Below are 23,926 nucleotides of genomic sequence, written 5' to 3' on the forward strand. Positions count from 1 at the left end.
TTTCAGTCTCGAAGGCCATCTATGACTAGTGCCTATTATGTAGACATAATTCGCCTGTTTTGCGTCAGTTTCTCCTTAATGCCGGCCTGTATTCCCGCCTCGGCCTTCGATGCCATGAGACAGCAATGCATTTGACGACTTCTCCTCGAATACTGACTGCTAAGGAACACAATCGAGGACCGCTACGGCATTTTTTGGGGGGCAAGGATTTGCTTACTATGGCCGAAATTGTCAGACAGTAAAATCGCAATTGTGTTGTTCTATTATAAAGAAACAACAAGGTTCTTATTTCTTTAAAGAAATATACAGACGTACATTGAGTATATGTTGCCCGTTTTCAGTGCTGTCTTGTAACTTGCGACGGGTTACATTTAAGGTGGTACAAATTGCTTCTCGAAAAACGGTAGAGCTCTCGCGATTCCATTGGCGTTATCGCTGTTTACTGATTCAGCGAGTATGCGAAGCACTAGTAAGACAAATAATCTAGTTCTTCAACGAAGGGATCGATATTCACACACAGCATCATTAGGTATCATTTGGAACTGCGGACGGCCTTTTGAACTAGAACTTTATGGGGCTATCCCTAATAAAAATATCTTACAGGTATCAGAAAGTCTCTAAAAATATTGTCTGCTTCTTGTCTCGTTCAAAGTTACTTTTCAATATATATATAGTAAGAATAGTAGCAAGCAGTCTAGATATCGGCATCGAATTTAAATAGGTAATATCTGCCTGAAATTACCCGAGCGCATCGCGCTAAAATGAAGGAAGCGACACACCCCCGTTATTTTTTGTTTTAACAATTTCACTGATGCCATTGCTACATTTAAGCGTAGTCGAACAGCCCTTGATAGCTATTTTCTCACAATTTTTTCGCATAACCCATTTTAAATCCTGTAAGAGGAACGATGTTGCATTCTTTTTTTTGTCATGGGGATCTTGGTGATTGAATCTGATGACAATTAACTATGTCTAGCAGCTGCAGCAAGCTACTGGTCACTTGATATAATTTGGAAGGTGTTAACCATTTTCGATTTGTTAATCCAAAAAAGGCAATCATTTCATATAACCACTTCTTAATAAAAAAAAAAAAAAAACCACGAATTAACTGTAAATTAATGCCTATTTCCTTTACGGCACCAGGAGAAATGTGCGTCATCTACTGGATCCGAAATAACTGGTCGTTTCGTAAAAGTGTATCAAAAAAACCTCTCCAAGTTCGCTCTCCTCCGCCGTAATCAACAAAATTAGCTGTTTCCTGGCGCAGCTGCGCATAAAAGCAAGCTTCTCCCCTAACTCTGCTCAGAGAGCCGGCGCTTTAACTTTACCTAGATCGATATTTGGTTTTATCTTAGAGCGGACAGTATCGAAAAGCCATTTACATACAATACAATTTATTTCTCTAAGCCATGCACCGTTTTCTTTTACTAAGTAGGTGCTGACTAAGACCAAGTTCTTATGCAGAACGTAACGTATGATTATACTCAAAAAACTATAATATTATAGTCTAGAAACCTGGTAACATAAGAAAACAGCGTCGTTGCGAGAGCTCCCATGTTGGCAAACGCTGTTACCGGATGTGATCTAATTCCTGCCTGGTCAGAACTCTTTTGCAGAACTTCGTACAACCAAAAACGACGATATGTTTCATCTTATAAGAAACAAAACAAACACACTCTACCTTTGGCTTGAAATAAAGTAAAATAGTGTGTGAAGAAGTACTAGCTAATAAAGCCATTGCGCCGTCTAGTGTTTTCATGATCCGGACGTTTAGGTTGGGTCAACTAGAGATTCGAGCACCTAGATAGTTAATAAAAAAGCGGTCCTTTTCAGTTTACATTACAAATTGGGTCGAACGTATATTATAACAATGCTGGTTTCTAAAATCGGAAATAACATTTTCAAAAATACATAAATGGCCGATAAGCGCTCCGAATAGACAAAAAAAAAAAAACATTTCTGAACTCGATCCGGCAATTCAAATGCGTCGTTTAGGGGTCGTTCTCGAACCACATCAGGAGATTGAAATGTCTGATTAGTGCAGTTGGTGTCCTTAAAGAGTGCCAAATTAGGCATTATTTTAAACCGGAAATGGACAACCGTCTTTTTTTTCGAGAAAATTTCCTATTGTTTTCATCATTTAATTACTGATTGTTGACGAACGCAGCCTTGCTCGATAGTTCAAAGAAAGAACAGATTTGAGTACATCTACGTGTATGTTAGTAATAGTTTATTGTTACTAAATAAAATTTTGAAATACTGAACAAGTTTAAATTAAAAGTAAAAGTTGTTCGCATCCTTAACTATAGCCGACACGTGTCTCGGCCAACAATAGCTGTAAGATCAATAATGTCATACTATTGTTGCTGTCATCGTTGCAAAGTAATCAGTGAACGTACAGCAAGGTATCTTCAATGTTTAAACAGCCCTGCGGTCAAAGGCCTATTTGCAGTGGTGGTTTGAAGGCTGCTACATGTTCGTCCGAACGGCAAAGATTTACGGCGGCCACTGCAGTGGCAATAGCTTCTGTATGCCCGCTATCAGCCGATGGTTAACGACGTATATGGAAATGTATACTACCGAGCCAAGAAAGATCCGCTAAGGTTACGATCGTTCAGGTCGCAGGTGCATATCTATTCATTGAGAACGTTTAGTTGCCCAAAAACGTAATGCGTCGGGCGGACAAGACGCACATTCGTTTAGGTCCAGCTACGCTGTTAAGGCTATGGATATTGCGAGTAGGACTAAATAGGTGATATTTTTTACAGTAATATCACGCATCTCTTCCAAACTCGGTCCGGCCACTACAGCAACAAACGGGACTAAAAGCTTTTCGTAGATGTTTGCGAGGCTGTTGCGTACGATTCGTTTTAACGTGAAAAAAGTAGGTGCCAATCAGCAAGGAAAAATCATGTTCGATATGCTTCTACTGAGAGAGATTCTAACAACAACAATGAAACACAGTCGCCTAGAAACTAGGGCTGTATCGCCATTTGCCTATTTTAATTAGACGTAACATAAATTCAGGTATGAGGATTAATTGAATAATATTGACAGTTTTACTTATGCGAAGCCTTTAATGCGGCCAATACAAGGCCTTCGATGTCGCTCACACAGCACAACGCTGTCTGTCTGGGAATATCGATAAACTATTAGGTTGATGCATAAGGTTTTTCGGTTTAGTTGATAGTCGTGTAATATTGGAAATAACATTAAATACTCTAACCTTCAAAAGCTACTTCAGATAAAGGCTTAAGACTTCACTACTACAAGACCTGTTCTATCGTCATACTATTTAGATCCAAGTTATCGCTGATCTTAGCGTTAGTCGGCAGAGAACATCATAGCCTACCAGTATTCGTAGTCGAAGAATGAGCGGACGGAGCAGCCGAAGCAAGAGAAGGTGGCCAGACATCGTCCTGAATTTATAATTCTTCCTCGATAAGTATAGTAGATGGAAGTCGTTAACTGCAAGGAATCAGCTACACATATGCTGGTTGCACTTTTTTTTTTAAATTCACTCTTGCTAAATTGGAGATTTATGCTAGATAAGATTTAAGCGCCGCAAGACTCCTGCCGTGTAATGATGTGTCCTAAGTGATGCTAAACTCCAAATGGTCGGGAAAGTTCCCTCGGGACACGGCTAAGTACCTCTGTTTCAAGTGGATTTTTTCGGCGCATGACTTTCCTATTTGCCTACTGCTGCGTGCGTTCTACTGAATATCCCGCGAGAGGAATCGAGCTAAGAAGGGTGACCTGGCAAGGCTTCCCTATCCGCTGGTGAGAATATCGAAATTCGCTGTAATTCTACATATGTATGCATTACCGCCTCTGTCCTCTGGGCATTTTTAGGAAATACATAAGTAAATATAAATAACTTTCTTTGCCCACACAGTCTGCCTAGTCTGTGTCGTCGACGGGACTTTGAGTAGCAACCTCTAGTATCTCTCAAGTAGAGGCTTGGCCGTTTAAGCTACTGCGTCGACGACGCGTAAATATGCGTACGCAAATCCGAAGTCCTCTTGGTTATCGGAGTTTACTTTTTCTACGAAGAATGTTCTTTTCTTTGTTGTGTCATTAAATGAGTACGCGATCTATTTGGGCAAATTTCATCACTCCGTACTATCACGTGACGTCGATATTATTTTAGCGCCAAATAGCGAGCGAACCTAGTTTTTTTTTCTTTTTTTTACTATTAGGCGGCAAAGTCGGCGACGATGACGACCACCGCATTCTGCTGTTTAGCATGTCAAAGACGGAGCTGGCCTAGGAATGCGTCTTCTTAAAGACACTCCTGGTAGAAACTATCGTTCTGCACAACTGTTATTGGCGAGGACTATCATGGCATGAGGAAGTGAGTAGTATGATTAAAAGACGTGCAGACTAAGTAGCAATGCAGACGTTTTCCAAATATGAAAATTTAGTTTACCTAGATATTAGAGAGGAACGTTTGGCATGGTGCCTTAAATTGAGAACCTTGTTCCTAGCCCTGGACATCAGCGGAAATTTAGATAGAAAGGATCAAAGGTTTCGTAAACCACTGACAAGCATTAAGGCATGTAAACGTTTTAGAAATACGTTTCGGTGATATGAAAATAGGAACTAGGTTTAGCCAAACCAATTGTGTTAGGAGGAGAGTAACAATAGTAATAATAACAAGATTCTTTTATTCGTTGCTATGGCTGTATCAACAATTATTTGGTTCGCTGCGTACACTGCCAGCAGTTACCCCGTTGCAGTTATCTCCTGACCAACTTAAGCTATTCCCCCGCTGTGATGTTTTTACAATTTGCCGCATTTATTTCATCATTTGATTTGTATTACCTCACACTTTGTAGTTATATTGTGAATCTGAACTTTAAGTTGGTCATTCTGTCACAATTCTTTGATCACTTTGACCTAATTTTCTTAACTAACCCTTTCATCTGTTTATCTTATTAGTCTACCCTGATCGGAAATCTCATTTAACCTAAAACATAGTTCGAAAACAGATCTACTTAGATTACCAGCATCCCGTCCCCTGTTAATAAGTAACTTTTCCTTCCCGTTAAAAAATCTCATTATTATAATGCTCCCATTGCGATGAGTCTGTTTTTCAACTTCGACATCAACTTACCTGTTCCAATTCCGAACGTCAACATCGTCTCAAACAAAAGTACTACAACAAACTTCTTTTTTGAGAATCTTACTTTGAACTGCAAAGGCAACGAATTTGATTGCTTGACTTTATATGATAAACTGTGATTACCAGCGTACAGCCAAAGCAGAGGATCCTTTACGTGAGATACAGGACACACTTAGATTAGCATTTTTTGTTTACTAATCCGCGTTAGCGTACTAAACATATACAACCATTTCTATTTGGTACAAGATTTATGAGCAATGATCCTAGTGATAGATGATTTTAGTCTGCTACTGAGAATTGGAAAGTCCGTTACCTCAGAGCATGGCATCCGCTACAGTGATCTGACGACTGTGTAATTATTACTAATATGAATATGCCGCAGAATGAGAGTCCGATCAGAAAATTTCTATCGCTGGACCTCTTTTCGATAAAATTCTCTGCGATTCGCGGTGCCAAACGATGGCCGTAGATGGCATAAAGTTAAGACTAGAAGTGCCAAAAAATCGTCCAAATATTCTCTTATGACAGCGCGACTCATTTCTTTAAATAAGTAATATTGTACATAAGTTATTGATTTATTATAATAAAGTTGTCTTTCATGATCTTTTATCGTCGTTTTTCGTTTTGGGTAACTTCGTGGATTGGGAATGGCTTCGAAGGAATTCAACGAAGTCTTCTTAGTAAGAGTACAACGTTCAATGTATTTCGTAGCTATACGATATTACTGCATAGGCTACTCAGTTTCCTCGCCACATACAAAATGATTGATACTAATTCCTCTAAGGAAGTACACTTTTCTGGGCATAGGTAGTCCCTTACACGCTCGAACAACGTACTATTTTTTTTTGTTGGTTGGCGGGAAAACTATTAGAAGCGTGTAAAAAATAATTATTTGGCATGTTCTCCCTCATATTGAGGATAAAAACAACAAAGCCATTCCATGAGCCGGATGTTAAAAATCGCTCAAAGTTATCAATTATAATTATTTAAAATATCATCGAGTAACCGTTAGTAAATAGTGATCAGATGAGCTTTGTTACTGTAGTCCAAGGTAGACTCAAAATCCCTATTGACCACGTCACTGCATCTGTAGACCTTCTGTCGTGCTTTTGTGTGCGATTTTCGTTTAATTAACGTTATACAGACATTGAAGGATCGGTGCTAATAAACAAGTTTTAAGTGATTTAGCAGCCAGTGTCTGTCGTTTTTAATTCTTATGAAAAAATGGTACTTAATTGCTTATTTGAATGCATAGAAGCAATTTCAATATATTCTCAACGTTAAATTACCTGACACAAGAACTTTTAAGTGGTAAGCTAAGTACTAATACTGACAAGAAAAATTCTTGCATCTAGTTTCTACTTAAGGCACTTAGTCTGCTCAGACGAATTAACGAAATACAAGTTCCGTATTAGGTGATGCCAAATCCGCTCACCAAAGATCGCCCCTACGATCTGGTTCCGTGGTGAACTCCTGCGTTATGTTCTTAACTTCCGTGGCAGGTCGAACACGCTTATAAACTGGAGTTTTCGAAGGCGCCTAAATCTGTGCGCTCATACAGGCAAAGTCGTCAGTTCTTGACCCTCACCTTCGAAAACAATTTTTGCAAAATAACGTAAATCAGGTCAGCTACTCTAGGAGGACGCGGTGCAGACAGTACATCGAAGCCACCTGCAATAACGTCAGTAGCTCCACAGGTGCATGTCCCTTACTTTTGCTGTTGGAAGAATGCCGGAAAACGGGATGAGATCGGAAGTTAGACCATCGTCGAATTGGCAACCTGTGGCTAGTTTTCCCCGGCCGCACAGCCACCTCCTACTTCGGACCGGAGGCTCCGCGAAGAAAAGGAGTGCCAAGCCAAACAGAGCTAGGCGCCACCTTTCCCCGGCCGTCCCTGTCGGAAACCATAGCTAAGGTCCACAGGGGTCCACGTGGAAAGGACGACCAGTAGGCCTGTGAGGGATCCTGAGACGTTCTTCAGGGTGGAGTTAGCGCAGTGGCCCTTGGCGGACTCTTAAAAGTGGCGGAGGATGCGACGAGATCGCCGTGGGTTTAGGGGTGAGTAGGGGAGTTACTTCACGGTGAGCCCGTCTGCAGGGAAACTACAGTGAAAGGGTCTAGTAAAAGGAATATCTCGGCGTTCTATTGACAAATGGCGAATGCCGCATCTGCAGGCACTATCACCGGCATCGTTGGCTGACTTTAGATTCATTTCCTATCGTGATAAACAGAAGTATGCGGACGCCCTATGCAATACACCGGCCTTCAATACCTGTGATTTCGTGCTTATCTAGTTGGTAAACTGCTGAGCTGACGCTAGTGAGTCCTACTTAGTATCTACTCAAAGAGCATTCTCGTCACTTGAACGACTCGTTCCTAGTGGGTATGTATGTGTAGCTCAATCTAAACATATTGCAAATCTGTGTATACAACGAGAAATTTAGCATTAATTGATAGCATATTCTTCTGTCTGCGTCACCTTTATTAAACGAGGACATTACGTTCTTTGGTTAATTTTTACGTCTTGTAAATAATCCTTTCATGATCGATAAATCATACTTAAGGTTTTCCTCGTAGGCGGAGCTTTCTATTTTGCTTTCATTGAGCAACTCTACATGATATTAAAGGTGCGATCATCGAAAGTGCAAGTAGATTTATTACATATAATGAAATTACTTCAGTCAAATATCTGTTACTTTTTTTATAACAGTCTAATTATAACCACTGAAAATAGATGTAGAATTCAAAAATGTATCATAGAAGGTACGCTATCAACATGGATTCACCTTGTTTTATTTAGTAACGACCTACAGAAGACAAGCCTACTAGGAGATGACCTTACATCCTTTCTGTCGAAAGTTTAAAAGGGCTTTCTTAAAAAGCCAATGCACCGTTTACTCTATCGTCTCCAAGCCATTTTTGATTTAAGTCGGTTTGAACGTGCCATGTTTTATAACACCATACTACCGTCTTGCACTTCGAACCTGCCTGTCCCCTAACCTGTCATTGGTGGCCATTGAAAAAGGCTAATAGCGTCAACGTACATGATATCGACCTGCCGACTGATAGCATCCTTTTTAAAAGAGCATCGCACGTTTCGTAGTTGTCGCTGTTTTCAAGAGTTTTTTTTTCATGTCTCGGGTGCACATTTTGTTGCAGCGTTGAACGACCAGCGTCTAGTCTCTGTTTCTCCCACCGTCTATCAATCCTATCTTGTAATCTTGTGAATTACCCCTATTCTTCGTAGTCTCTATAGTTTGCCGCCTCGCTGGTTGGGTTTTGAGGTGCTGCTGCTGCTGGGTTTGAGAGCACCTGATGACGTCACAGCGCAGCCCTCACTCGGCCCAAAGCGCTATACGCATGCGCGAGGTTAGGGGGGAGAGATCGCAGGCTTTTTGCTTGTTACGGACCAAACCTTCGGAGGGGGCTCAGAGCTTCAAGCCAGCCATCGTAGCAAGCCGTAGCCGTAGCCGCAGCGTGTCTTCGTGCGCAATGCGCTTCTAGTTCAACAGTGTGCCTGTTGACCCTGTTGTCGACTACATAGTGAATTGTTGTCAAACTTTAATGGCTGTTGCTATGCCTCACTGTCGCGAATAAGACCAAACGGTGAATAAAGAACACGCGTGATACAAACGTGCACCAAAAAATCTCTGCTGCCGGAGTGGCGAACAAGAGGAACGTGGATCGCCAAGTCTCAAGCGTCACAACACCGGTGACGTGTTGCGACGTTCTATTTACGGCGTTGCTGCATTGGCGACAGTGCAAATCATCATTGGAACGTGGGGACTGACGTAGTTCGAAGGCTATCGGGATGCACCTACAGTAGACCGTAGTTGTCTTTGTTGAAAATTTAAGTAAGACATCTCGTAGTACCACGAAACTTAGCATTACTGATAGTCGTAGCAGCTCAGCCAGTCAGCGGTGACTCGGTGTGTAAAACGCTAGACGGACACAGAGAGGAAACCGTCGGAACAAGAACTTTAGAAACAGCTTCTTCCTCACAAATAGGAATTTTTGTGGTGTTGTGTGTCTCTGGGGTACTTTATTGCAATTTTAGGTGACAGGAAGAAAGAAACAAGTGAGGGTAACAGTAACATTAGCGACGTCGAAATCCGATTACCCCCTAGCCAGCAGCAAACGTGCGAGGGCACTACTGGGGGGGGGGGGGTCTTTGATTAACGGCAACAGGAGTGGATCTCATGTTCATACACATTCAGGCTGCTTTAGGCTGTCTCAGTTAATCGGTCAAAGCGACCGGATAGAAATTTTGTCACAATCACCAACATGCATCATCACTGGGACCTAAAGCTTGCCCGAGAACGGCTCTGCAAAGAAGCCAAGTGAGTATTATGAAACGAATATATATCCAGTAGAATTATACCACATTATGACGTACCGACTCCTGTAGACTATTACATATTAAGGGTCAATAAATGTAATACATTTGTTAAACTGCAGAACGCTTAAGAAGTGGGAGGCGAAAACTGAAATAAGAAAATCGCCATAACCAGCGGCGGTGTGTTCCGCTCAGAATCAGAAGGCCAGTTCAAATACAACCTATATTTAATGTGCAGTTGTACTTGAGGCAAGGGGTTTCACGATGACGGCCGCGTCTTCGACGAGCTCAGACGCTAATTTTGATCCGTATGCGCCATGGGAACAGTTATTTCGATATTAAATTGTAAAAAAAATGCTTCCAGAATCTATTTTCTAATGATCAGGTGTGAGTTGAACGAACTGTCAATCTCGCTGTAAATTGTTACCCAATAAAACGTTTTTAAAACGAGTCTCGCGACATATTTCTCGGGTAGCCAGCGCAACAAGTACATCTTGAAGTAAACAAACTGAAAGGCCGTAGCCCTTAGCGTGTGCCGATGTTACCAAGTCATTAACAATTGTCTGCTTTAAAGCTAAAGCCGCGTTAAATATACAGAGACATATTAAAGTGTTCTGACAAATCTTGCTGTTTTGCTATACCGAACCGCTTTTCCACCGTTATTGCGACATGTTAGATATGCTTTAGAATCGTTAGTAAAGTTACTAGAACCTTAGCTTGTTATCCAAATTGCTTTAAGATCATTGGAGTCTTGGCGAACGACATGTAACCCCAACGGTGGCCCGAATACATAATAATAAAAAAATGAATAAAAAGGCATAAAAAATTCTATTCCACGAGTGGTGCTTTGGTGCGAAGACATACTGATGAATCAAATATCTTCATCTAAATTGGATTTTTTTTTCTCGTAGAGCGTGTAATGATCGGTTTGGGGTCGACTAGATGTTTTTTTTTTTCGAAAATGGGAATCCGGATGTCAGACGTAATCGCAAGGAAATTCGAAGAGCGTACGTAACACCACGAACGTCGAACTGGAAGGAGAGATGCCTTGGCTAGACACGGAGAAGTATCTTTTCTCGACCCGAATTCTGGCCAGCCTTCTCCCATTGGCACGTCTTTGGTGTCTCTTGTAAGACGGAGTGGGCGGACTTAGGATGGGAAAGAGGTAAAGACAAAAAAAATCCTAAATGGCATAAATTGGGTGGCTTAGAAAGTTCGCCATGTCACTGACGGTTAATACTGATTAATGTGCGGTGAACCGGGAATATTTCGAAAGACTTTATCAAGAAAAGGAAGTCGTCCCTCCTAAGTAAGAGGATCCAAGCCGTGAGACTCTCGTTGGGGCTTGTGATATATATATATATATATATCGACATTGTGTACGCCTATGCGTTGGGTACGATAACGATCATTTGGACCTGCTTGATCCGCCCCTTCTGTGGGATGCTTATAAATTGAACCTTGTGAACCAATTCATTACAGCTTGTCTATCATATTATGCATAAACGTATTTGCAGATATATACACGCATCCAATTCTGTGTACTAGGGACACTGTTTAAAGTTTAATGTAAAGCTTAATAATAATAACCTAAAATGTCAATTACACGCAATACAGACATAATGAAAAATAAATAGGGCCTTTACCTACTGTCACCCAAGGTGAGGTTTCTGACACACGATCCCAAAGCTGCCTTATCAATTCCTTAAATATCCTACTTACGATGGGTCTTTCATTACGGTCTTTACCAACCGATTTCTGCGCGTTTACGGGTAGGCCTATGGCGTCATCGAATAGCTATAAACGAGAGAAGCATGTGGCACTGTGCAGCATTCGTAAATACTCGCTGCTAACTGTCGCCTTCTTCCTTCTACAACGTAATACTTTGGCATTTAACAGTCTCTGCCCTAATCGTTCATTCGCGTACTGCCAGTTTCATCGTAGCTCTCAGAAAGAGAAAGTCGGGGAAAACTAAAAGCGACTACGTTGACCTGGTGGTTATCATCGAGAGCAAGGCCCAGAAAGGGTGATTGGGGATAGGAGCGCTATAGGACATATTTCAGTGGCAATTAAAGTGGTGAGCCGTAGAAGACGCTGACTACTGCCGCCGGCCGGACAATCCGTTTCTCTTGGACAGTTTGATTCGAGGCGAGCCAGCAGAAACGAAAAGAAAATACACAGAGTATTGAGAGAATATGGAAAAGTATGTGAAATCGAAGCCTTTCCATTGCCTTCTAGTCAAGGGCTAACTCTGCATTGCTTCTAAAAAGGAAGAGGGAAAAGTGGTTTGGAGAACTAGGACTACTATAATTATCTGCGTCGATTTACACTTGTCAATCTCCCGTTAGCTACTGAACGACTTCATACTTATGTTGGGCACGTTAAACGACCACGGCCCTGAGAGTAGGTTCGGGGCAATATCGACCTTAGTGATCGTGGGCGGTTTACCGCTCGCTTCCTTATAAGCGTGCACCGGTGCTGAACTAAATAGAGTTTCTCGTTAAACGCTTCCCCTTGCTTTAGTTGTGGGACGAAGCTGGCCTCTATTGTGAGTACATTCGACAAGTCAACGTTCACGAATCTCGGGTGTCGGTGACGGTAGGTAAAGTTGGAGTCCTACAGTTGCCGACCCGAGTCTAGCGTTTCTCCAGAATTGTGTCTCCTTCTTTATCTCTAACCGTTTTTGTCGTGTGTCTCTTATTCTCTTTAGGTATGTCTCTTCGCTCGGCTAGTCCCGTGGTTTATAGGACTCGTTCGAGGTAGCAGTATGCGTCGGAGCTTACGCAACACAGCGGAGCGTAAGATCATACCAAGCTTAACGCTGTCTAGAATGTGCATAGCATAAAAAGCATATGGGCAGACGAAATAGCTGGAAGGGAATTGGTGATAAAGGCCACATTGAAATAAGGGTTCATTATTTGTGTCTATGCGAGTACATCAGCGCGGTAAGCTTGTTGTTACGAAATGGGCAATGATGAACGAATTGTCACGACAATTGCCCTATGAGCTACCACTGGTACTACTGGCGCAAAAATAAAATGTGTCTTCCATTTTGTTCGTTCCACGTTCCCTTTCCATCCCAACTTCACTATGCGTGCTTGCAAATAGCATTGTCACCCTTACGATGTTATCTTTTGGTACTATGTACATCGCAGCAGCTGTTTCCACCCGACGACGGAACTTTCATAGCATAGTGCAGCTTTGCCTACCACCATTCTGTCTATGCTAGCGTAACGGCTGGGACGCGTAAAACTTACAAACTCTTAAATTGGTGGTCGATGATACCGCTATCACATTCACAGCCTCTCGATGTGGCGTAAACAGCGACATAACCGTAAAGCAATGGACCATGCCGGCGGGTGAACAAGCTGACACTGGTATGATAGCCGTCTACGTGACGCCAGGATCGAGGAGAGATGGCTGCTGGCAGAGACACGCAGGATACACACATAGGGGTGTGCATACACCATCAGTTACACACTGGACGGTAGGGGCGTGTATCACGTCATGGTTCATGCGTAGTACTCAGCCGTCTCACGGACCTGACCGGCGGCATCTACTGTGAGCCCGCAAAATATTCTAGGTTTGGCAGCATATTCAATTACGAATTAACAGGTCGAGGCAGCATCAGGGAACGATGACTCGACTTCGGACACTCGACGCTCGCACGGAAGTCTTAAGCGAAACAACGGTTACCATGTAGTTAGCTGGTCCGTCGAGTTGGCCACGGCTATTTTAGTTTTCATTAAACATGTCGCTCGAATATCTGCTATCGTCTCTGTAAACAAAATACTGCTTTGGATTTTGATTATGTCAACTTAGGGCCGATCGCTTTTTCATAGTAGACTGTTTTACCAGTGCCCTGTAATTTGTTAGCCTTGAAATTCTTCTACTACAGTACTATTACAACGACTCCTATATACAACGACGATGTACTTAATCGTGACAAAACGTGCAAAGAAAACAAAGGAAGCAAACGCCTTGAAAGGGCAAGACCGAGAAGATAAAGAAGGCTCTTTGGTTGTTATTTTATAAACGCATTTATCTGCCCCTTTTTCTGGCTGTGAGCGGTGGCGTGTGGGGCACGACTCGTACGGACTGTTGCACCACTTTTTCCAGATGGATATGTTGCCCCCCTCTGACAAAGCCTATCATTTATACGGTTGCCGTATGTCGTGACGATTGTTGAACAAGGCCGTATTCTTAGCTCTGGTCAGGAATGTACTCGGCTGGCGTAAATTGATAAAATAAAGTACATCCGCCACCAGTTGGCCATATAATTAGGTTGTATTTGTGATCGTTTGTCTATTATGCATAGTCCACAGACCAAATATGGCGACACTGAGCGATTTCTGCGCAGAGACCCATAAGCAACGTATTATGAGTCTCTAAGCAGAGGTTATTTTAAGCATAGTTAGGTTCTATAAGACGTGGATAGTTGTGCTAAAACGAGAAGTTCTAGCAATATAAAGTGGAAGCCTAGTCAAACGCCTTAAAAAAACACAATATTCTTAAATTTGGTAAAGTTTGGTCGCATATGAATAGCGGGGTGTACGTTCATAGTATTTCACGAGCGGCAACTTTATTAAATTTTTTAATTTAACCATTGATCCTAATAAACAGTCTAATATGTATCTAGCTAAATACCGGATAGAGCCTCAGAGTTTGGCGAAAAAGGCTAACCTGAATAGCAACCTTGCGGATTTTCGCCCTGAGCTGATCTGAGATGACGAAAACGACGATGCTCTTGTGTCTGTTTTTAAAGGGATAAAATTTCTTGTTGACGGTCTTTACACTTAGCATAATAGTAGGGCAAATGCTACAGTATCGGGGGGGGGGGGAAATGTCGACTCGAGTCACATTGTTGCAGAAAAAGCTCGTTCAACAAGATTACAATAGAAGCTTAAAAGAAGATCTTGAAGCAGATGCAATAACTGACGGTCGGCTCGATGAAAAATCCTTTTATCAGTGTCAGGACATTAAGACGTTGAAATATATTCTTTCTTTCTTACCTATTTGGTGCACTGCTTCAGAGTATAAATGGCGTGAGAAGACCCGACATGTTTCCGTGGACACGTCAAACGGTCATAGATTTTTTTGAACAAACGCAAATGCTGTCGAGTGGTCCATAGAGGAGGATTTTTTGTTTCGCTTGTAATTATGTCGGAATGCTATCTGCTTAATTCCAATGTTCGTCAAAACAAATTACTAGGTTAGATAGCTTTACGCCAGCTATATTTACCAGGAGTAGTGTATAAGGAAGCGATGTCAGCCCATTTCGTTGAATGTGCAATAGCGTACCGTATCTTTCTCGCTGATCTTAGACGCGTGCGAATTCACACAGACCCAGACAGCTTATCCATACAGACCGGTCCTGAACCAGCTGTTTAGACTAGTTCTTCTACAGTCGCCAGAGAGAAGCGAGCCTTCGCTTGTCACAGCACTAGCGATCACGAAGATTATGATTCCCTAGGAAAATTTACCCTCACCCCCTCTTGTGATGCTTAAGACGATTACTAGCTTCATAGAAGTATACGATGATCATCTTTGGAAAAACGTGCAGGACTGGAGACGTTGAAGCCTCTAGTGAAACATAAGAACGCCTGGCTGTCTTGTTGACGCCATCCAGCGACACCTGATGTGATTACTATGCATTTGCTGGGTCTAACCTCATCTTAGGCCACACTTGATACTACCGCGCTATTGGTATAAGACAAGGACATGTAACGCCGAGTCACCGGGCAGCCATACACTAGCTAACTGTTGTAGTCGGCTTACCCTCACTGGCAGTGAGGTTCGGGTGAATGTATAGTTATTCGTCCAGAGAATTCGGAAGCAACTGTCCTTATGGTAAGGCAACGGTGAAGTTTTTGTTTACCTAGTGTGCTAACGAGATCTTATAAGGCTGAAAGAACAGGACGGACGCGTACAGGAAAAATTATCTAAGGGATGCCTTGCTATATGCAGAAGAGTTATGCTGAATAAAAATCGTTCACAGATCTTTAAGGCTTTACTACGACGGCAATAATATTCCCTGTTTGAAGACGTTCGTCGGTGACCGGCGAAAGAACACTGTTTTCGCACGTCATGTTAGGTCAGTGTTCTAACAATTACAACATTACTGCATAACTGTATTATTATTCATGCAGAGATATATTTTTGATGTGGTGCTAAATTTCGGTGGTAATTACATCGTAAACGAATTGGTGCAAACTAGAAGAACTGCAATTGTAGCAAACTACGTCGAGACATTTTATGAAAAAAGGACACTATAGCCCTTAGTATTCTCTACAGGTGTCACTTCGCCGTATCGAAGGATATATTGCAATAGCAGCTTACAAAGGCGTCGGGAAACATGTCCAATTGACCTCTATACAATAGAAAAACATTGAAATATAGTTTGGGAACTTACTCAAATATGTGGGGCTTACCACCTTTACAGGAACCATAAGTAGTCGAGTATTAAAGTTCATAGAAGCTAAGTATTAGGCGTGGGGCAGCAACAAAAAGGTTCACACTCTCTTGGTCGCTTCACAGCCGTAACCGTAGTCCCAGCGTAGGTTCATCGTGGAATCATTGCTGAGAAAAAAAACTTTCTGCCACTTAGCTGCTAAGAACGTCGCTGCACAAAATGTCTACAATCTACCACACATAACGCTCCTACCATTCTATATTTGCATACGTCTGCTCAAGGGTTAATCGCACCCTTCGGAACACGATTTTGTTACGAGATTTAGCGACTAGCTGCTATATACTTCGGAAAAGTCTTGTAACAGAAATAGGCCAATAAAATTATAGCTGTTCTTCCTCTATTCGCCGCCATCGTCTGCGCTGCCAAATGATCTGAGAGGTAGGAAAGCTAACGGACTGCAAGCTACAACTTTACCTGGTAGCTGTTGTTGAAAAATATGTTGAGTTAGGTATATGTATAGTATGAGGGCCAGAAGCATCTAATCGACAACTAGGGGGTACACAGTCCTAAGCTGAGGTCTTAAGGTCGGCCGTAAGCATTAGTGGAATAAACAGCACTCGGTGATAGAAAGGAGCGGTGGATAAAGGCCCCCTCTAGACACATATTAAAGAAGCTGTCTGAGAAAAAGGGCTTATAAGCAGCGTGGGGGAGGCACTTCTCTCAATAAGCCACGAGGGCGAACAGGATGCATTCCAGCAAATGCCATCAGGGCCATCCTCCTTCCCATACCAAGGGCTTTTAGCTTCAACCTAGGCCTTAGTGTCGCCATGGGTGGTCTCCCGTGCACACGGCAAACAAGACCAAGGCTTTGTTAACCTGCCTGACGTGGCTCGGATTGGCCACGATCCAGTAATTGTTGTTTGCCTGCCATGACCGTTATTCCACCATTCCCATCAGCAACTAAGTCTATAGCAAGTCGACACATACCCCAATACAGCAGGGGGCACTGTAGAAGTATTTAGCGCGCCCGCCGACGGCGTAGGGCTTTGAGGATTCCCGAGGACATTCGGCCCTCCCTAAAGATCTAGCATGTCTTCAATAAAGCAGAGCAGCGCATAGAAATAGTAATAACTGCAGGGGATGTTAGTAGCTATGTCATCTGTACGCAATTCAAGCTATAGTTGCATGGACCGACAGCGCGTCCACAAGCGCTCGCCAGATGACCAAGACCGATGAGAGGTCGATCTATGTTTTGTAATGCTAGGCATTATTATGTGGCTGCAGAGTCCATACATTCTGTTGTGGTTTTCAGCCGCTTTATGCTCCAGTCATTTTTGTTTGTCTTGACGAAGCATATCTGTCCATTGTACTTGCATTCTCATGGCATATCTATTGCTACGTATAGAACGACCAGGATCTTGTTAAATAGACACATGGGCACCAGTAGTACATACTAAAGAAAAGACCGCTTAGGTACACTGGTAGGCCAAGTCCCACATGCAATACTTACTATAAGAAAATTGCAATAATCTGTGCGTTTCTAGTCTGACAAAATACACTCAGTGCTTTCCTAAAGAGGTTTACAGGTATCCGAAAACGGCCATTAATCATGTAGCACTATTACTAATGGTACGTTACACATTGTACAGTAATGTATTACTTTTAGGAAGGTTAGACATTACACACGGCGTTAAATTTTTCCACTGTCTTAATTAAACCATACCCATGTATTGGTGTAAACGACGCACCACGAAGCATAAACATACAAACGTACACATATGCACTACGTGTGAGCCTGCTGTGCTTCTGTGTTCCATGATGCTGTTTGCAGGTTTTTGCGCGAACTAAACCAACAAAACTGAACCCATCGTGCATGCCCCGATCTCCTGCTCGGCCACATTCGAATAGCAAATCCCCAATTCACTCAGCCAAGGGCCATTGACAACCGACAGAACCACTGAAGACTGAACGAACCCTTGTCGGCATCCAAAGCTACCCCGTTTACGCGTGCTACTCACAGTCGAGTGGGTATATAGACGCGGCGCCTGAAGACGATGGGTAAATGGGGGTAGCCCTGAGAGAATGGGCAGGCAATGAACAGGGGAGCCACGCGGATGTTGACTTGGTGCATCTAAATTGGTCTGAGACAGAGTAGGCAAAGTGCGCAGAGCGTAAAGAAAGCCTTGCTTTAGTAGTCCGGGTGTACATAAGCGGGTGGCGGGTCCCGCCGAGTCGAACAATGGAATGGTACCCGAATTGGATGGGTCGGATCTCATAAAAGCGGCTTCAGCAAGACGGCCTGAGGTGGACTACGGCAAGCGATTTCATGGAGAATTCCAGAGGGAAAGACGTGCATTCAAGGCAGGGTTTCTGTTGTGTGTCGGCTTTAGGCTCATCCCCTGTCTGGCGGTTCTTGTTGCAGGCCAGAGTTTTTCCACTACGAAGAAGAACTGTATATTAGCCGATGTGTAGCAAAGCGGGCGGTCCGTAGTCGGTCGATGGCCGTAAGGTCGACAGGCTTCCAATGCCTTGCATACGTGTAGGTATAAGGCATTTCTAAGTACGTCGTTGAAGTGACTATGATATTGCTTTGAAGAATACCTTTCTGAGATTTGCTCGTGAAAGCGAAGGCCTATGTGGTGTCATGTTGACACCGCGAAGTCTGGCGTGCCCTCAGCGGCCTCCATGTTGCGTCTCGGAAGCTCATTCACTTACATATGCGCCAATGAAGGTGGAGCGGAAGTATTATCCGTAGCTTCTTTGTCCTCTGTCACTGTTCGTGGCAAGCTGCTATTGCGGTTTCAGTCACCGGGACTTTTACTATTCAACCCTAGTACATCGCGTGGTATTCTACAGCACTTAGCTAGCGACCAGCTTACGATAATACATCTTACTTTATTTGCCTTTTCCCCTAAAACAGTATTATCTGTCCATCCATTTTACGTACGCTCATGGCCCCAGTTGAACTGTGCTAAACAGCATAGCCTGTATCACATGCGACAGTAAAAAGCAGCGGGGGTGGCGGGCCTTCGTGGTCTTCGTAAATGACTATACTAGACTATATATAGTTTTACTAGACTATATATCTAGTCTAGTTATACTAGACTATATATAGTTTTTTTGGATATGCTTATCATAAGCGATTGACTTCGGTTTGGCCAAGAGGCCATGCCCTGCAAATGCGAGTCTTCGACCGCCTCATCGATCGTATTAATATTTGCCATCTTTTCTCTATACTAATTGCATTTGATGACCGCGCAATTCTTGTCGGACGAAGCTATTCTGTTTTTGAAGTTATAAAACTAACGTAGCTGTCTACAACAATAGGAACAAACAAATGCCTTGACCTGGCATTGTGGCGATGGTTACCATGATAACTATTAGTGGAACTTTACCTATGGAGCGAAAATGTGTGCAGCAAATGGTATGCTTTTTCACTGCGGAAGCCCTTGACGACAAGGTACATGTATATATACACATATAAATGAAAAGCCTGCGTATATGTGACGTAGATTTAATTACTTGCCCTGTTTTGCCTTTTTCCCTAAGGGAAGGATAACCAACGTCAGCTTTTACTAGTTACCAAGTATGTAACGCCTACGGCCTAATAGTAGATATCTTAACCGCCCCGCTTTATGTTGTCGCTGTTGTTGCTGCCATGGCTGTGAAGAAGTGAAGGCTCTAAAAACAGATAAACTTTATGGACGAGAGGCTTTCAGAAGGAAAAAGGTTTTGAAAAAGCTTACCATCTGATTACCATGTCGAGCGCTGTTTTGTAGGCAGTGTAAAGTGTGGTGGCTTTTTCTTTGCACTAAATGGTAGCAGTAGACCACAGTGGCAGCGGAACAACGACGAATATGAGGTATAAAACAAATGAATACACTAATGATATACCAACCGCATGGTTGAGTTTCGATTAACCAAAATATCTTTTATTATATAAGACGTGTATCAGAATATCTGACATGACGTAAGGGAAGCAAGTATTATTTGCGAAGTTTGCCTCCGGTTTTAGATTCGTTGCTCGACGTTAACCGATAGGGGTTGCTAACTCTTAGATGCGGAACGGATGATTCTAGTGACACCCATTAGCGTCCATTCAATATTTCAGCGCAGGGAAGCACCTCTCGCCTGGTTCGCTCCAAGCAAGTTACCATCTGCATCTTACACGTGTCTGAACAACTTAGCAAAACTGTCTACTTCGTCTTGCTGTGGGATGGCCAGTGCGATGGACCTAACCGCAACGAGATCAATTGCAGATACTACTTCAGTCGGTGCCTTATCACAGTGAGCTGGCCGTGCCATTAGCACCAGTGCACGTGCGAACGGCCCGCGACGTCAGCTTATTTTGCCGTACTATGCACCTGTTGCTGATGCTATTCCCACCCGTTTACTGTGCACGTAATTGCGCTGGCAGCACTCTTCACACAGCATACAGCTAGCTGGCGTTAAAAGCATGGGGCCACGCAGCTGCTTTCCACGCAAACAACAGGACAACTATAGGACCGCTTCGGCGCCCGCCTCTCCTTATCGATACACTAATATTGCTACTCAAACGACATTGCACTGTTGAAGTACTTATTTGCCCTTCACACAAGTGCTAGAAGAAAGGGCTGATAGGTGCTAGGTAAAAGCTTTGAAAAGGGTGAGGGTGCAAATTGTAAGCTCGCGAAAGAAAATCTAGTAGAATCCTTTGAAAAGGTCTCTAGGCTGGCTTCGCCTTTCGCCGCCGGCCCCCACTAGCCGCGAAGGGTTAGGTATTATTGTTGTACTATATATGCCTGTGTCACGGTATATGTGTGTATGCGCTTGTTATCTCTAGATAGGATTCTGCTTGTCACAACATTGCGCGCGACTTAGACAAGTTGAAAAAGGAGGGTTGAGAGAGGAGCCCCCGGGGTAGGAGATGATATTAATAATGAGATCATGATTATAAGGAAGTCGTTTGCGGATTTTGCGGGAATAGAGCAGCATCCACCATCGCGTTTCTTTATCCTAATTCAATTCGGGTTATTGGCGGTCTGCTTGCTCAGACATCCCGCTTAACATGACCATACGCCTCTGCCTCACCAACTTCGACGGGTTAATTAATGGGCCGTCGTAGGACACAGTAAGAGGCAAGCAAGGTGAACGGGTAAGAAGGCCAAGTCGATGACGCAGTTGTTGTCGTTGCCCAGAAAGTGGATAGGGCGACCCAAACGTCATGCATATTCAAGCTGCTTACAGATAACCTGGCTGAGCAGGTTGGCTAACTTGATCCTAGATACTCATTTGCGCCTCAAATTCAGCCCGATGTATATTGTGGCGGAATGCTAACGGAGGTTCATTCGAATCATCAGTGTGGGATAAATAGGCCAAAGGCTACCTAATAGTTTCTTTCTATCGCTTCGCTGGTTCATACTTTGTTTCAGTTCAGATATGGTTTGAGGTTCCTCCTATCCCTGCCGCTGTTCAGGTTGCCATACGTCTGCCCCAAATAACGATGATTACGCAGGTCTACGTAAACTAGTATTATTACTGTTTTTATTATCTCAATCGTCGATCTATCGCTGGTTGGACATCTCAGTTTGTTGTAACGAGATAACGACCAAGGTGTAAGAAATAGATATGCTTCGTCCGGAAGTGGAAGTTTCCGGTGGTGAGATCCAACAAAGATAACATATCTAGTAATATTACATATGGTATAAGAATCGTCAGAGACTATGACGGAGAGTCGTACACACATAAATATAAATGAAACTTGAGGGAAACTCAAACCGTCATTCAAAAAGACACCTAAATATATTCACAATGACGTAAGCGGCGAGAACATAACAGCTACACCAATGCACGTATTTTTATAATGACAGATCGACAATAAATAGAGTTACCCTAATACATATACATACACATCTGCACACATGCCATCATTTTTGCAAACCGTATTGCTATAGGCCTAGATCTCTTTTTCTGCTTCGTATATACACGGCCATCCGCGCCCATATAGCAATACTTAAAGGCGAAAGAATAACTGTAGATAGCTGCTCTCGCTTTCGCCCGTCATCACAATCTCTTCTTCGAAGGAAAATAGTTGTGCCAGTGGCCACACCTAACTGGCTGATATCTGACATCAGTGTGCATGTACAGTGGATGTTTGATATATATGTGCGTACACAAGAAATAGGGTTTCCGTGAGAAGCAGTGGAGACTGGCTGATGGAGGAGAGACAACGATCGTACTGGCAGTGGATTTAGGCGCAAACATACGCGGCTATTCTAGAAAATTACGGTGTAAATAAAAGAACAACTATCGAGTCAAGACCGTCCAGCGGATATAACCAGCGATGGGGAAAAGCCGAAGCTCGAAGGCCCAATCCGCTGCGGACTAAATGGACCTAGTCTCCGTATTTCCGGTGGATTGGAGAATTTCAAAGTCTTCTTCTCTCGGCAGCCGGATCAAGCGGCCAGATTGTTGTGTTGTCCCTAACATCGAATTTGATCCATGCGCAGGCCTGCGCAGTCTACACTACATGGATTCCCATTCTAGTCAGTTGGTTGACTAGAGCAGTTGCGATGTTGCCGTGTTGGTATTCAGCGCTTGGTCCTTTTCTCTACTCGTCTTTCCCTAGGCCTACGGAAGTTGCAGGTAGTCGACGACACGAGCTACGCGCTATGGGCGTATTCACTTCCATTATACATTCTCAACAACGTTCTGTCATGCCTTGGACAACAGCAATTTGTAGTTGTGCGTGTGTAACGTAAGGCTCCATTGAGATATACGACATTTTATGGCTATCACGTAAGATAATGATATCTGTGGAGCTATGAATGGCCGTATCGGCAGTGGCAATTTTATTGCAATGTCGAATACAGTGGATAGCGACTCGTGGAATCCAATTTAAGACGGTCGCTGTCACTATTACCGTTAGATAACGATACATACAGGTACGTTTCGTAATTTTTTCGTGATTTACGTACTCTGCACCGCAGCTCTGTAATCATTTGCTTGATTTGATTTCAGTGAACCTACGAATTGGGTCTTACACTAACTATGAGGAAAAGTGTTGTTCCTAATGTGAGTCAAATTTATCATAATGTGCCCTACGCGGTTCGCCGGTTTTTGTTTAGCTTTATGATGCGTCACACTAGATAATATGTCTAGCTTTGTCTGGCAAGGGAAAATGCGGAGATTCAATTGCATATCCATATATAAATGTATGCGTATATAAAGCGTATAGCAATTAAGGAGACTGTTTATCAACAATGCTAGCAACGCTGACTCATGAATCGAAAAGGGTGAGGCCAGCCGGCTCTGAGATATATGATGTTGCCTGTTCTCTGAACTCAGGTTTCTTCAATATTGACGTTTATTCGCGATGTGATGATATGAAATGGTGGGGGGCAAACCTGCTTTGCACATTTACTTTCCAGTTGAACGTGAGCTTTCTTCATATGTATAAACATATCTGTATAGCTTGTGTCAAAAGATTTACTATTTATAAGTACAGTTTTCTCGTATAATACGGGGCAACGAGGATTAGATTAGTAGTCTCTGCAAATCTGCAAAGTCTGTTAGGCTGACCGTCGCATTCTGGAGTTTTAATGTATAGTCTACTACGGTCGATAAAGTCAATAAGTTCCTTTTTAGTCATGTCATTGCAACAACCTTTATGGAGTACCTATGATATGCCTTTTCGCATCCCCTAACGGCGGCATGTCGGTGTCGTCGTTTTCTATCTCGCGTCTCACAGATGATGACAGACAGATGATTCACACAGTATCACCAGTGTTAAAATGGTGGAAAATATAAGCACAGATAGTAACAAGAACTTTTATTAGTTGTACACAAATACGGGCGACACTGAAAGCTTATGTAGCCGACGTCTACGACGAGGTTGTTCCGCATTCGATTTTAAAGCCACTAGCGCTGGTACAAAATTAGAAGGTTCATACTTCTTGCTTCCTGAAAGGTCCAGAGCCATCAGTTTTTGTGAACAATTGCGGCCCTCTAAAAAACGACTCGAATACATCCTTATCGCGATAACATTGGCTCACATGTTGTTAGCACTATTCTT

At 42.9% G+C, this 23,926-nt stretch overlaps 1 protein-coding gene across 1 annotated transcript in view; it reads left to right on the forward strand.

The window, feature by feature from the left end:
• Window positions 1-8,539: 8,539 nt before the first annotated feature.
• The window catches only part of LOC111249875 (uncharacterized), a 59,311-nt gene continuing 43,924 nt past the window's right edge, over window positions 8,540-23,926 (forward strand). Inside the window, exon 1 of the mRNA XM_022804318.2 lies at window positions 8,540-9,465. Coding sequence (XP_022660053.1) covers window positions 9,410-9,465 — 56 coding nt within the window. The 5' untranslated portion in view covers window positions 8,540-9,409. The remainder of the gene's footprint in view (window positions 9,466-23,926) is intronic.

Source organism: Varroa destructor, unplaced genomic scaffold (assembly GCF_002443255.2).
Source record: "Varroa destructor unplaced genomic scaffold, Vdes_3.0 BEIS01000004.1, whole genome shotgun sequence".
Classification (NCBI taxonomy): domain Eukaryota; kingdom Metazoa; phylum Arthropoda; class Arachnida; order Mesostigmata; family Varroidae; genus Varroa; species Varroa destructor.